General features: G+C 37.3%; 1 protein-coding gene across 2 annotated transcripts in view; it reads right to left on the bottom strand.

Annotated features, from left to right (window-relative positions):
• The window catches only part of LOC127639289 (calcium/calmodulin-dependent protein kinase type 1D-like), a 59,424-nt gene that overhangs the window by 6,364 nt on the left and 37,066 nt on the right, over window positions 1-15,994 (bottom strand). For both annotated transcript variants that reach the window (XM_052121223.1, XM_052121224.1), the window contains 7 exons: window positions 10,870-10,944; window positions 7,545-7,683; window positions 7,333-7,459; window positions 4,733-4,808; window positions 2,877-2,989; window positions 2,129-2,207; window positions 993-1,080 (listed from right to left, as the gene is read on the bottom strand). In XM_052121223.1, the coding sequence (XP_051977183.1) occupies window positions 993-1,080; window positions 2,129-2,207; window positions 2,877-2,989; window positions 4,733-4,808; window positions 7,333-7,459; window positions 7,545-7,683; window positions 10,870-10,944 (697 nt within the window). The remainder of the gene's footprint in view (window positions 1-992; window positions 1,081-2,128; window positions 2,208-2,876; window positions 2,990-4,732; window positions 4,809-7,332; window positions 7,460-7,544; window positions 7,684-10,869; window positions 10,945-15,994) is intronic.

Below are 15,994 nucleotides of genomic sequence, written 5' to 3'. Positions count from 1 at the left end.
GCTATGCAAACACTAGCTACTCCAGCTTGATTTTGTGCATTGATAGTGTCAGACTGCAATTCATAATGGAGCACAAGTTTGCGTAGTGTTCTCAGTGTTGCTCCAAGGGAACCATAGCAAGCATTAGCATAAACCTTTTTTCTACTGTTAGTTTTCTCTTTTAGGTCAAGTACTGTCATGGCAGAGCATCAGCTTAAAGAGAATCTTGCAGAAGTGTATATAATAGCTTGCTACCTGAATAAATAAGCAATTGGATGGAACAGACATTTGATTGTTACTCTATCGCCCCCTTGAGTATTAGGGTTTGTTATAGCCTAAACTTTGCCTGTGAAGAAGGCATGGGTGGATGTTGAGCGTGAATGAAACCTGTAAAAAACGTATTGCCAAACAGCCTCTTTTTAATACTGTACGTTATACTCTGGGAGAATAAATTGTCTGATAAAATTATTTCCTTGTCCACTGTAAATATCCAGAGCAGCTGGGTCTGAAGTACCACCCCCACTGGCCACTGCCAAACCAAGCATCTTCCTATTGGTCAACGTGGCGAAAGTCGAGAGTTGCCTGTCAAAGTTCACCAAACTAGAACTCCATGTGAAACCCATGAGGGGAAATTCTTCACCACTGTATGTCCATTGCGCAAAATTTACAATTGTGCAGATTCCCATTGAGTTGACTGTATTTGGAATTTTGCAGTGCGAAGGTAAATGTGACCGTGCCTTTAGGTAACAATAAGGACAGAAGCGAAAGTGCATACTGTATCTTAGGCCCAGTAACTGGTGACCAGTTCTTACATTTTAAAAGTACAAATATTCTATGCAGTCTCTCCCTTAATATGTGCTCATAACAACGCATGATTATACAAACTTTTTGAAGATTAATTATAACGTCTCACTGGAGGACTTGTGCAGGCTTGAAATTTCAGTTCAACTACCATTTGCATACTTGCTTAAAGTATGTTTCTGTCCTTGTTCACAAAGTCACTAAGAACTCACCCTCCATTTGCTTTTTGCAAAGTTTTTGCGTATTTGTCGACTGACGGACTCGTGGATGTTCTTGCAGAGCGCTGTGTCCCCTGCAATCCTGGAGAGCACAGTGACAAAGTCAAAACTAGTTAGTTAGAATTCATATTGCAGCTCTTCACCTATAATAACGTCTTCTTTCCACTTTTCTCAAGGAGCACTTTGAGTTCCTGCAAAGTGTGTAAACTCCCTTTGGTTTTCTATCCTCTTCTGTTCTTACATTTTTCAGACTCCATTGTTTGGTAAAAGCTTGTTTAAGGTGTATGAAGGGGATGTGCTAATTGCCAATTAGTGCTTTGGAATACGTAATGCAGGATTAAGCCACAGTGTCATAATTGGCTTGCATTTATTCAGTAGCTTTTTTCCTTTTATTGAGAGGGATCTTGGCACACGATAATAGAGAGACCGAATTCAACCTGATACTCATAACGAACACGCAATCCCTGACTGACGCAGATAGTGTCTCATTCTAAAATGAATAAATCATTGCACTAATAACAAGCAATAAAACGCATTCACTAAATGCTGTTTATGAGGTTGGGGATTAATTGTTCTGGCACAGCTTAAGTGTCTTAGAGGAATAAAATGACAGTGCAACAAAATTAAATCAAAACACAAAGTACAGCAGTGTACTAAGTTCAACTTGTAGCTGTTAGAAAATAATCTTTATGAATAACATATCAATTTAATACCATATTAATGTGCTACATCAATCTGCTGTATCTACAATATAACCTGCAGTTAGGATAATGAACTATATTACTGGACCAAAGAATTATGTTTTATAAATATTATTAATAATAAATGTAATTACAATTTATTTGTATGTCTTTTATAATATTGCTACTGCTGCTGTTTTATAAAAAAAGCCACTCTAGTCTGTGTGTTACTGATTTTACCACAGTAAAATATGATTAACATCATCTCATGGCTTATTGCTTAATCTTAAATTCTTTTTTAAGAATAAGATTTTGTAAAATATGGTTAGGATACTGGAAAAGACTAGCATCCAAACCTCTCTCCATAATGTGTCTCAATATTTAATGAACATAAACCTGTATAACACAGAATCCAAGGGTACTCAAGGATCAGGGAAGTACTGGACTCACCAGGGATGTCGAAGGGCCTGATCACACGTGTATCGCTTAGCAGGGTCCTTTTCCATCAAACAACTGATGAAGTCTTTTGCTGTAGGTTAAACGATAAAAAAAGTACATACAAACAAGAGAAACATATAATCAGCAACTTGTTAAAGAGAAAACCATTGATACAGATTTGTCTTAACATTTTAGGGCACTAAAGACAAAAATTGTGCAACAGAGAATAAAAAAAAGGCTAAATAGTGCTTCAAATGAGAATTTGCACCATTATCACCAATCATGATACTAAATTTAAACATGCCACATTTATTCTTCTAGGGAGAAATTTAGAGTCCTTAAAGTAGCCTATATAAGTGGAGACACAAACATTTGGATTGATTAACTGTTACTAATTCAAAGGTTGGAAAAATGTCATGGTGCTGGAGAGAAATGACATAAAAACAGCTCCAGACACACATCTGTCATGTGCCCATGGTGTTTACTGGATGATGCCAAAGAGAGCACTCAGTGTTTCCTGTAAATAATGCTTTTATTTGTCCACTCAAACAGGCAGAATGTGGGATTAATATGGATGAATATGTGTGTGTATGATATAGATTATGTTATAGATCTATAAATGACACCATTTGTGATCATGATGTGGTTCATATCTAACTAAATAATTTAACATCACCCAAGCTCATACAAACAATACATATCTGATATCATTTCTCCAAAACTGACCACACACACACACACACACACACACACTCATTACCTGAATCAGATATATCATCCCAGTATGGCGCATCAAACTCATAGTCCGCTTTCAGGATCTGCTCAAAGAGTTTGGAGTCATTCTCATCGTAAAAGGGAGGATAACCACACAGTCTGCAAGAGAAGATGTGAGCTTCTCAAGTCAGGAAAACTTTGCTTTACTCTGGTCTGGTTATAGTTCTGAATAAACTCTCATCTAGCACATACAGTATAGTTGTTTACCATCTTCAGGAGCTCGAACATAAGTGTAACTGTCTATATGTGAAGTTTTTTATCACTGGCAGGCTTGTTATCTGATGTAAACTCTACCAAACATAATACATAAGTAATCTAAATGCTATTCAAAGATTACACAGATTTGAAATTTAACAGATTATCTCTTCGTCACCTGTAATAACCTTAAAACACATTGTCGCACACCTTGATTGAACAGCAAACATTCCTTTAAGTATTTGCATAGAAGTTACCATAAAGCCCAAGCCCACAGATGTTTAAACCTGAGCTGCGTAAATCAAACTTCCAAAACACATCTCTTGGAATGTCCACCCGCCCCTCATCAAAGCTATTTAAATGCAGAAATGGAGTAATTTTCAGGCTGATTTAAACCCCATTAGCTTTGTGTTTTTCTCTCTTCACGTTGGGTTAGCTAATCAGATGTTAAGAGAATTAGCTACGGTTTCAAGTGGTTGTCATTGCAATAATCACACCTGAGAGGAGGCCAGCCAACCATGAGATCTGACTTTGAGCAGACCATTGCTTAGGGTTGGAGGTGGGCACAGACTATCGGTAAACACATACTCAATGTATATTGTACAAACTCAACTTATAGGAAATAAACATTCCTGTATTTATTGTACATAATTCACCAGTGCATGTTTTTCCAAAGAAAACTTAACTTAATCTGCCTTTGCCTCGACTTTATTTTTCAGTGTTATATTTCTTTGTTTCTATAGCTCAGCTGACAATTCACTTTGTTGATACTAGTAGGGAAGACATTACGCACAGCTTTAAGCAAATAAAAGTGTTGTGAATGCCATTTCTTGTTGACGTTAAGGGTTCACAGAAGATAGATAGCGTGAGAGTGGAAACCATAAACAAACTCGGCCATAAACACATGAATCCATCGGATTGGGTCAGCTGTGTGAGTGGGAGTGATGGGAACTTCTCCAGTTTGTTGACAGACAGTCTTAGTGTTTGTGTTGGCACAGTCGCCCCGGAGTGATCAGAAAGGAGTATTAAAAAAAGACACAGAATTTCAGTAGCAAAAGATATGAACAGGTGATGCAAGCACTTGTTTTTATCTTAAATTGCCTCCATTGAAGATTCACAAAACACTAACACACACACGCACACATGCACGCACACACACACACACACACACACAGACAGATGCCCAGATGGCCAGAGCTCATTTGAAACGTACAGCTTTTATGACACATTCTCAGTATTCTTATGAACATTTTGACACAGAAAAATGGAAGAAAACATTCAGATAGAGGGAGAAACAGGGCTGAAATGGAGGTACCATTTATCAAAACGTAACATGGAATTGCAATGATTTTTGGGGCAATTAATATTGTAATAGCATGGTTTATTTTGAATACAATGTAAATACCATGATATGAATGTAGTAATCATTCAGTACCATGATATATATCAAAATATCATGGTCTTACCACCTGTTACTATCGCTGTACTGTTGACATCTTTCATTAGTTAACCCCTTAAACTCTGGTGGATTTTTGGGCTGTAGCCTGCAATTTTTCACACTCAAATTTAAAAGCTCACCATTCACACATACTGTGGACTAATTCAATGCTGATGAGAGAGAAAGAGTTCAGTATTATAGGTACTTACAAGATGTAGGCAATGACTCCGATAGACCAGCAGTCAACAGCTTTACTGTACGGCTTCTGAGCAAGAACCTCTGGAGCTGAGAAATAAACACACACCAGATCAGATATTAAAGTCACACATACATCGTATTTTACTTGGCTGAAATTTAATATCATGTTTCTTGTGAAAAAATATATTTAAGACTTCTTAAAACCTCCTAAACTCAAGTATTTTAAGTGATGTGTGCAATTTCTGCACCACTAGGATCATCAAAAGTAATTCCAAAACATTTTTCAATGAGGTTTCCAACAAATTGCCAAAGCCCCGCCCCAAACTCACACCATTGGTTGAGCCATACAAGTTGACATGGCAGTCTTGTGGCTGTTGAAATCACTTGTATGATGTGTTAAGTGGAATTCATCATCCAACAAAGCCAAACACTCACACTGAAACGTCTATTAACTAAACACACAGTGGGGTCATTTCCACAGAACAAAGCGTTTACAAAAAACAGAACAAGTGGTAAAAAGTTCTTTAAATGTGAATATACACATATGTACAAGTAAGTGTGTGTTGGGGATAACACACAACTATGGAAATCATGAAGACATGTAGGACACTCAATTTCAGACCTATGAGACACACACGTGTACACGCATTCACACACATAATCCTGTTTTTCTCAACAGGAGGTGGAGGACAGAACACACTTGAGTCCTTCAAAATGTATTCTATTATGCTGTCCATTTTCTGCCTCCAGACTAGAGATTTTTCCTCTCTTCAGGAAACAAGCTTTCACTCACTACACAAAAGCTCTGATTCTATGGTTTAGGGCTTATCCTAGACGTGGCTATTGTGAGTGTGTGTGCAGTGCTTCACTATTTTGTTGGTTAAAAAACTGTATTGCAAAATGCTTTTGAAATAAAATGAAGCTCCCACATTTCCATCAGAAATGACAGAAACATTATGACCTTCAAGCCACAGTTCCCTCCAACACTTACTTACCACATTAAAAGAATAGTTCAACCAAAATTCTGTCATCATGTAGTCGCCCACCTTTCCACTTAACAAAAAAAGATGTTCTGGAGGACATTCACTCTGCTTTTTCGCCATAAAATTAAAGCATATTGTGACCAGAGGCTGTCAAGCTCCAAAAATGATTTTTTGTTTTCTAATTTTAATATTAAAGCGAATAAATGCATGTTTTTTTTTAAGAATCTTTATTTATTGCCAAATAAGACATTTACCAGTTCAAGGATGCTTATACCCAAACTGTATGTGCTCGTTTGTTATTAGAGGGAGTAGGCGGCATCACGTACATCCATGTTGCTGTGTTGTGGTCGCTCTAATCGGATGGAAAAGCAGGTGACTCTGGGGCAGTTCTGTCAGTGTGTGATAAGAATAAGCTTCAAGTGCAGATACAGGTTGCACACTAATGAGTTTACCGCCACACATTTCACAAACTCACATTCTAAAAGCTAAAATCTACATCAATGAATTTACATAGTTTCTCATATGTACACACACACACCCAAATGTTAGATTACTGTACAGTATGTAAAGCTGCCTAACCAGTCCATAAAGACACTGAAATAAAAAGCCTGAAATAAAGCTGCAAAAACGTCTCATTCAGAAATAGTCATGCTTATGACGTCACAACCACAAGCATATAAACATGACAGCTCACGTTTACACAACAACTCCTATTCAGTATTCAGGAATTTGACCTTCCCTGATAAATGAAAAAGTGAACTACAGGGGACTTGGGTATCTTAGCGAGTAAAGACGCTGACTATCAGCCCTGGAGTCATGAGTTCGAATCCAGGGCGTGCTGAGTGACTCCAGCCAGGTCTCCTAAGCAACCAAACCGGCCAGGTTTCTATGGAGGGCAGAATCACATGGGGTAACCTCCTCGTGGTCACTATAATGTGTGGTTCTCGCTCTCGTTGGGGCAGGTGGTGAGTTGTGCATGTATGCCACGGAGAATAGCGTGGGCCTCCACACATGCAACGTCTTCACGGTAATGCGTTCAACAAGCCACATAATAAGATGAGCGGATTGACGGTCTCAGACGCGGAGGCAACTGAAATTTGTCCTCCGCCGCCTGGATTGAGGCGAGTCACTACGCCAGCATGAGGACATAGAGGGCATTGGGAATTGGGCAATCCAAATTGGGGAGAAAAGGGGAGAAAAATGTGAACTACGCCGGTGCACAGAGGTTTGCCAATCATAACAAAGGTAATTTAATTACAGGTCTTAGGGGCCACTAAGACTGAACATGTTAACAGCTAATGAAACAGCTCAACTGAAACAGAATGCAGATGTCTCGAAGAATGTTTTGGACATGACATCCTGAAAACACTGTTACTACACAAGAGGCTAAACAAAAACACCAAGTCACGGCAAAGCGTCTAGTGCATGTTTACATAGAAAAACAATTTAAAAACAGCACACACGGACACAAAAACATGTTGGCTGTGAACGGCCCCTTGAAATTACTGTAGCAAGTCTGTTGAATTCTAAGTGTCAAAGAGAGGGTGGCAAATGGTGAAGTGTAACTAAATTACGACTTTGTAGAATATTTCAACTGTAGAATACGGCCCCTTTAAGGTTTCTCTTACCCACATATCCTGGTGTTCCACAGGCTGTGGACATGACATCACCGGTGCCCTCCATCTTAGACAGGCCAAAATCACTGATCATGATCTTTGAGCCATCTTGAGGGTTGAAATAAAGCAGATTCTCTGGCTGGGAAGAGAAAATAAACACATTAAAATATAAAAAAAAAATATCAAACCAGACAAATAACCATAGATGCTGTGCATTTCCTCACCTTGAGATCTCTGTGTACGATGCCCATACTGTGGAGGTAGTTTACAGCATCTAGTACTTGTCTGATGAGTGTGCTGGCATCTTTTTCTGTGTAGAAACCTTTTTCCACAATCCGGTCAAACAACTCACCTCCAGATACACTGAAAAGGGAGAGACAGAGTGAAAGAGAGAAACCACTAAAAAAGAACAATGAGATTACTGAAGAAGTACCAAAAAAACCTTATATAAAAGGGGACATTATCATGGCAAAACCGTGGCATTTTGGAACATGTATCATAGTAGTACCACAGTATTTTTGAAGTATTGTGTAAACTAGCATGTCATTATTTAAAGTGATCGTAGCACTTCAGAAGACTTGGAAGACTTGTATGTTTCTAAGTGTGTGCAAATGTTTGTTTTATAGTTGTTGTCATTTTTGAATCTAGATGTTGTTTATTCATAATGCTCATTTTTTTCAATAAGAAAAACAGGTTCAAAGGTTAAAGGCTGAACCTAAATTCGAAATATCAAGTAATCGATTACTTGTGTTATTTATGTTAGAGTACTCAACTACAAAATTACATGAAATGCTGATCCCTAATGTAAACGGAGGACTGTTATTTATCAGAAATGCCATGTAGGGGTTGCTGCATGTCGACTCTGATGAGAAAAATCCACCACATTGCAGAACTGATCTGAGTTTAGAGGAAAGGACTTTACCTCTTCAGTGAAAACACAGAGACCATGATGTCACACAATAAAACCACAGCAAAGAACTCAATTACATTTGCCATTTAGATATCACATGCCTGCGTTCGTCTGCCATTTCTATGCAAATTCAAAATCTGTTCTACACAAAGCAAATTTAACTTCAAAGACACAACTGGCGTTAGTAGCGTTAGTGCAGTACCAGATTCTACTGTTACAGAGAGAGCAGATTTTCAGAAAACTTCAACTGCAAAGCAAATGCTGTTTTTAAATAGCTTCTTAGATTACAGTGACCCCTTCTGGAATAGCACACATTTCACCACATACATTTCTTCCAACTCTTTCTGTACCCCTTTAGCGCACTGATCAGGGGTTCTTGGTTTGGCTGGCTAGCTCTTGCACACATATTATGCAGGCAAAAAGCATGTTTCTCCATGATAGCCATTCAAAAGTAGTCGTGTATTTTGAAAAAACACATTTTTTGTTGCAAGCAACATATATATAGTAGATGTTTTCACCAATGACCGTTGTTTTGCTGTTGATGCTCATTTCTTTTATTGTCTGCATCTGACATAAAAAATCATGAGTGCAAACTGGTAACACCTTTAACGGCATTCTTACTGGCTAGTGTGCACACAAATTTTGCCCATGCCTGAGAATAGCCCAGTTTTTTCAAACCTCTTGTAAATGCGGTTTTGTTTGCGTTGTTGGATTTTTTAATTAGATCAGCGTATTAGTGAGATGAATGGAATAGTAACAGATAGTTTTCTCCCGATATATTTGATGTCCTTGGTGATTACAGAGACTAGACAAAGCTTTTACATAGCGTTTGACAGATAAGAATTCCTAAGATCCGTTGAGGATGTGGAAAGCGCTAGGCTTGAAATACAGCCAATTGGATTTCCCAGCAAATTAGTTTGTCCCCTTTACTTTTCTACTCACTGTCCCTCCATCTATTCTTTCATTTTATTATTCTTATTAGGTAAAGATAAGCCTGAGGATTAGAGTTCAACCTCCATGAAGAAAATAGTCTATATCTGTGTCTTTAATCACTTCAATACACACATGCATGTATTGTGAATTATGAAAAAGGTTTCTAAACTGCATCTGTTACGTAGAGCACACAGAAAGCAGATTGGTTCTCTTTAAATATTCATCTCAAAGCCATATGCCAAAATGTTCTCTCTGAAACACACAAACACACTCATACACACTCACTCACCCGGCACAACCCATTAACAGGGGAAAAGAGGGGCAGGCTCCCAGCCAACTATCAAATTAACACTTTGGAATTCAAATTCGAATGAAGTTTCTAGGGGGCAAAATGAGGAGAGAAAATAAATGTTTGTTTCTTATAACCCTTCTTTCCTATCCTCGCCTCTCTTCCGCATTTAAAAAACATATTTCAGTTAATTGAAGAGGCAGTTTGGTGTCAGAGCTCTCTGTTTCCATCATACACACTCTTAAAGGATAGTTCACTCAAATATGTAAAGTGTGTTAAATTTAACACTGTATGACTCTTAGGTTTGAATATGCAGAATGGCGAATGAGATTTTAGAGCTATTGCAGAGGAGAAGATTTTCAGTGAATAACGACTTATATAATATTGAATAACGACTTCCGTCTGTTTCTCACACAAACTTATCACATGGCTTCAAAAGATGAAATATAGTTCACACGTTCTGTTGACACATTTATGATACTCTTATAATTATTTTCAGCACTATTCTTTCTCTTCTGGTTTTACGAATAAATCACGTTTGTTCTTTCATGCATCAGAATATTAAACCTATACAAACACAGAACTGTACTGAAGGAATATTCGCTCTTCACTTTAACACATGAGCAAGAGCTCAAACTGTCAACTGCTATTTAATCATCCTGAGAGTTGCAGAAATATCTTAGCAACAACAAAATGAGCTTAAAACCTAGATGCGCTTAAATCAATATTGGTTGGAAATTGCCATATTGTGCAATTTTGTGACATTTTACTTTTCCCCTGAAGTCACCCTATATTGTTAGTCAAATGTATATGACCTCCATTATGTGTGACTAACCAATACTCCATAGTCATAGTCAGTTTATGTGTGTGGGGTACATGACAAATAAGACTGTAATTACTTTCATTCATAAAAAATAGCCTATATTATAATCTCCATGCTGTGAAAATAACCTCGCAACACTGATGACTCTTATTTACTAATGAGACATAATTTAACAGCTGCATGAGTGTGCAAGCTCACCTTCAATCATGCACACGCACACACACACACACACACACACACACACACACACGCATGTTGGGTTTCCATATTTTATGGGGACTTTCCATAGACATAATGTTATTGTATAATGTACAAACTATATATTCTATCCCCTAACCCTACCCCTAAACCTAACCCTCACAGGAAACTTTCTGCATTTTTACATTTTCAAAAAACATAATTTAGTATGATTTATAAGCTGTTTTCCTCATGGGGACCGACAAAATGTCCCCACAAGGTCAAAAAGTTTGGGTTTTACTATCCTTAATGTCCCCACAAGTGATAAATTTATGCTCCCACAATCAAACATGCAGTTTAACCAGGTATTTTACAGTTGATTTTGAAAACATATTCACATGAGTTGAACATACTTACAGTTGCATTATAAGGTAGAGGTGATTGGAGCTTTCATAGATGTCTTCCAAAGACACAATGTTCTCATGCTTGATTCTGCAACAGAATGCAAAAAACTAATTTAGATGCATGAATGGACAAAATCAGATATTTATTAAAACTTGATAATGCAATGCGGTATATTTAGTATTTGTGAAATATTTGACAAAATTTCACTGATAATTCTCAATATGTTTTATTTTATGCCTTTGAAAGAAAACATGACAATGATATCATGTTCATGATCTTTATTATATGCTAATGAAGAAAAACGAATCCCTTACAAGTATTACTATTGCGACTACTGCATATTCTATTGGTTACCCCGAGTAAAACATAATTTCTAAATGACAAAAAATAAATTACATTTGTATGTGCTCGGTAGAAATATTGTATCTCTTTGTCATAAAAACATCCTGAAGGCAGGCTCAGCTGCAGGAGAGACACATTTGTATTAACTCATTAAAATCTTTTTAAAATTGCAATTTTAAAAATAGGCGTGCAGGGACTAGTTTTTTGTGTGTCTGCAGTCTGGCACGCTCTGCCTCAGGATTTTTTAAGGAAGTGAATTTGAGTGAGTGGAACATTCCGGATCTGCTCATAAGCATATTTAAGTGGTGCACATTTCCATAAGACCATAAAATGTACAAAGCAATGTTTTAGGCCACAAAGTTGCATGCACTAGTCCACACACTTTAGTACCTCAAAAGGACAGTTAACCCAAAAATTACAATTCTGTCATCATTTAATCCTCCTGATGTTGTTCCAAACTCTTATGACTTCAACTCATTTTGGGTGAACTATCCCTTTAAGGTAACTTAAAATATAACACCATCCCCCCCTAAACCCCCCACACACACACACACACAAATAAAGGTGAATGTAATTTGAAACGTGAATTGTGTATATATACACAAGTGTGTGTGTGTGTGTCTGTGTGTGTATACAGGGTGGCCCCATAAAAACAGGCCACTATGTTTGATTGCTCATACCTTAAAACTGCTTAAAGGCATTTGCAAGATTTTTGCCATACTTCTATGACTTTTTAACAACAAAATGATGTCACTGTGATGTCATCATGAGCAAAAACTTGCTACAAATAAATAAGTAAATCATTGGATGCTATGTCAAGTTAAACATAGTCGGAAACAAGTTTAGAAATCTCTGCATTCTCTGTTTAGCTGTGTTTGAAATGCAAGAACGCGTCCTCACCCTGTGCTGTCTGCTGTCAGTAAGTGTTGCTTTTTACAGCTGCACGTTGCTTATACAGCTGAATTTGCACTTACTGCCCCCTGCTGACTGATACTCATAAAACCATGAAGGTGGTACTTCAAGCTTAAATTAATTCGTTGGTACGAATATTCTTTATTATGTTCCAGGGGCATGATTAATTGCATTCATATAACATCTTATCTCTTCTTAAACTTAAACTTTTGAAAACGATTTAGTCCAGAGTTTCTAAAGCACTTATATAGCTACATAGCTACCTAATTGTTGTCATCTAATGGATTTACAGTTACAATTGCTTGCTGTTTGCCTGCCTCCTTCAAAAACACCTTTTACATCTGTGCAATGTCAACTGCCAATATTTTTTTTCTCTTCCTCCTTCCCCCGCTCCATCCCTTCAGTTAACATCTCTCTTTCTCTGCTCGTCATTGCTCGTCATGGTAACACTGTCATGGTGGCTGTGTTTACACATTAGTGTTGCATTTTAAGTGACTTCTGATCAGCCAGTCCAACTGGCAGATGACAACAAGCTGGGCAATGATGCAAGTGAGTGGACAATAACAAGACATCCAGCAAAACGCACACACACACACACAGACCAATATTGGACATCAGTAAAAACAAAAAGACAGATTATACATTTGATTATTTTTTTCCAACCATATGTTCAGAAAAGGTTGATCCTAACACACAGGGAGCAATCAACCCACAAACTGCCCTTTCAAAAGTGTTCACCGCTATCTGAGTCCAGATAAAACAGAAGCAGGGTTCAGTTCAGAGAAACAGAGAACAAAAGCCTTGCCGACTCTAGTAAACTATGATTCCACTCCATAAAATTGGATGGTGACCAACCACTGTCGAGCTTAAAACTTAAAAAAAAAAAAGCACCAGAAAAGTAGTTCAAATGACTTATGCACTATATTTAATATCTTCTTAAGTCATTTGATAGCTTTTTGCAAATAACAGACTGAAATTTGAGTTATTGAGATTTGAGAGCTACGGCAGAGGTTAAGATTACCAGTGAATAACAACTTACATTTCCGTCTGTTCCTCACACACTTCTTTCGTATGGTTTCAGAAGACTTGTCACGTAAGCTACTTTTAAGGTGCTTTTTGGAGTTGACAGCCCATAGGAAATGTATGCTTTCATTAAAGAGCAACATGAGCATTCTGCTAAACACACATATGGATTTAGACAAACATGAGGGAGACTAAATGATGATAATATGCTCATTTTGGGGTAAACTATTTCTTGAAAAAACTACAGAGGTATGGATACTGTGAGCAAGTGATTAATTGAGAGGCTGGTTTCTTATCGATTCACAATTCAATGAACTAGAAATTATTTCTGGTGCAGCATATAAAAGTGTTAGCTCTGGAAACAAATGAATAAGCAGTGGCATGCCCCGTTTTTCATTTAGAATGAAACCTGGAGGTCGATTCGCCCTTTGACATATTGATTTTTTTCAACTGATTACAGAAAACTTGTCTGCTGAAGGATTACAAAGCCATTCACTGCTTTAATCTCGCTCTTTCATTCGCTCGTTTATTTCCTCTGTCTGTTTCTCTCTCCTCCCTTCTGCAGTAAGTGGGCAGGAGCTGTAGCACGACTCATTCGCTGCCTCTGAAACCATCTTCTCTTTTGATTCAAGAGAAAAACACTAAGAAATAGGAGTGAAAGCAGAACGGGGAACAAAAATACCCTCTGTTTTCCATTATTTTACAGAAAAACACTACTAAGTGCCAATAAAAATAATTCATTCACTAGCTATTTTCCTCTGAAAGCTGAGACTCGGTTTCTTATTTGTTTCTGCTAAGGACACAATGTTGCTGAGAATGCCATTATTTCTCCTGAGCTATGAAAGAGCAACCTCTGAGCATTGAATTTGTTCCATGTAAGGGAAAATTGAGTAAAGTATCTAAACATAATATTAGACAGTCAGGCAACATCTCTCTCTGTGAGCACACGTTAGCGATTCTCTGGTAGTTTAGTGAATATTAAACTATAACATATGAGGGCATCTCATTATCTCATTTGTACATGCAAATGAAAGATATATTGCTCTCTGTATACATTATCCTGTCATACATATGCTGGCAGCTGAACAGACAGCCAATGAATATGCTCAGTCTCGTTCACTCATGTTTTCTCACTCTATCTAATTGCAGGCCTATGGCATCACCCAGGAGACGGCCGACAAGCTGTCAATCATTCGGTTGCTATGGTATGAGGGAGACAGAGACTTGAAGGACAAAGCTGTGCAACCAATCTCTAGGGTATGATCACTGTGACAACAGAAGACCATGTTAGAATCAGAAGCAGTCTTTTCTGATGAGTCCCGGGGGAGAACATCCGTCACACGCACGCACACACACACACACACACACACACACACACACACACACACACACACACACACACACACACACACACAAACCATATGTATGCCAGCCACACAGAACACACCTGCTCTCATTTGCACCGATGGTGGAAAAACACCTGAGAACATGTTGAGCTTGTTGCTTTTACCTGAAAGAGTGCTCAGTTGCATTTCCTTTAAAAAAAAATTACAAATGTATTCTTTAAAAGTACTTTGGAGAACCATCTATTGTAATACCGTTGTATATGAGTACGATAATCATACAGTACCCATAAACTTTAGCCCACTTAACCAAATTTATTCAGCTGATATTGATATATTTTGTTGCATTAAAAGTTAATTGCTGGTTTAGACAACAATCAAAAAAGTAAATAAATAAATTGAATTGCATAATTAAATAAAAAGTTAAACTTAACATACTTAGTTTTATTTGATGGAATTTCATTATAACATTAAAATGCGTAGATCTTAAAATTATTTTTGTGAGTGTATAATTTGTTATAATTCATCTACATTTACATTTACATTTATGCATTTGGCAGACGCTTTTATCCAAAGCGACTTACAGAGCCCTTATTACAGGGACAATCCCCCCGGAGCAACCTGGATTTAAGTGCCTTGCTCAAGGACACAATGGTGGTTGCTGTGGGGTTCGAACCAGTGTCCTTCTGATTACCAGATTACCAGTTATGTGCTTAGACCACTACAATGCCAAGTCAGCGTGAAACGTCTGCATAAATAACTCAAGTATACCTGCACAGGACATGAATTTTGAATAGGATTGAGGTGAAGTCTTGGCTCATGAATATTAATTAGGAAACAGGACTGGACAGTCTATAGGACGATTACCTAGCAACATTAGCATGAAATTAATTTATTAATATTCATGAGCTTAGCCTAAGTAGTTTTTTGGCCACTCCTTGAATATTGTATAATTGGAACAATTTGTGTTCGAACTGACCTTGACTTTCAAATGATGAAAGACACAGAACAATATCGTTTGTTATATTAAATTTCTACTCTTTTTCACCATTATTTTGTTTGGACTGCCAAAATAAAAAACTTTACATAAAATTGGATTAATAATGCAAAATTATTTTATTTATTGCAGAGACAATAACTGGACAATACTTGTTGAATTTAAAATGCAACGTAAAGCAAGTCACGTGACAACACGAGCATTCAACTAGCTGCACGAATTGCAAAAATCATAATTTTGTGACTTATTTCTTGATGCATTCTTGATGTCGGCTATACTTCCGAAACAAGTTGAGAACTGTGTTCCTGAATTACTTCATTGCTGTTTTATATATCAGTTAATTAAAACTAGTTGCCTAAATAGTTAACTACACATTGGCCTTCTTAAAAGCATAAAAAACAAAGCTGCTATTTACATTTTGAATAAATTAAACACAGAAGCAAGCAGCTCACATGTCAAGGATTGTTTACAATGCTCAGTTACTGCAAAAACATATATTTAATAGACAATTTTGACACAG

This window comes from Xyrauchen texanus, chromosome 47 (genome assembly GCF_025860055.1).
Source record: "Xyrauchen texanus isolate HMW12.3.18 chromosome 47, RBS_HiC_50CHRs, whole genome shotgun sequence".
In the NCBI taxonomy this organism is placed as follows: Eukaryota; Metazoa; Chordata; class Actinopteri; order Cypriniformes; family Catostomidae; genus Xyrauchen; species Xyrauchen texanus.
Note: the sequence above shows the minus strand (reverse complement) of the source record. Positions and strands in the feature narration are given on the sequence as shown.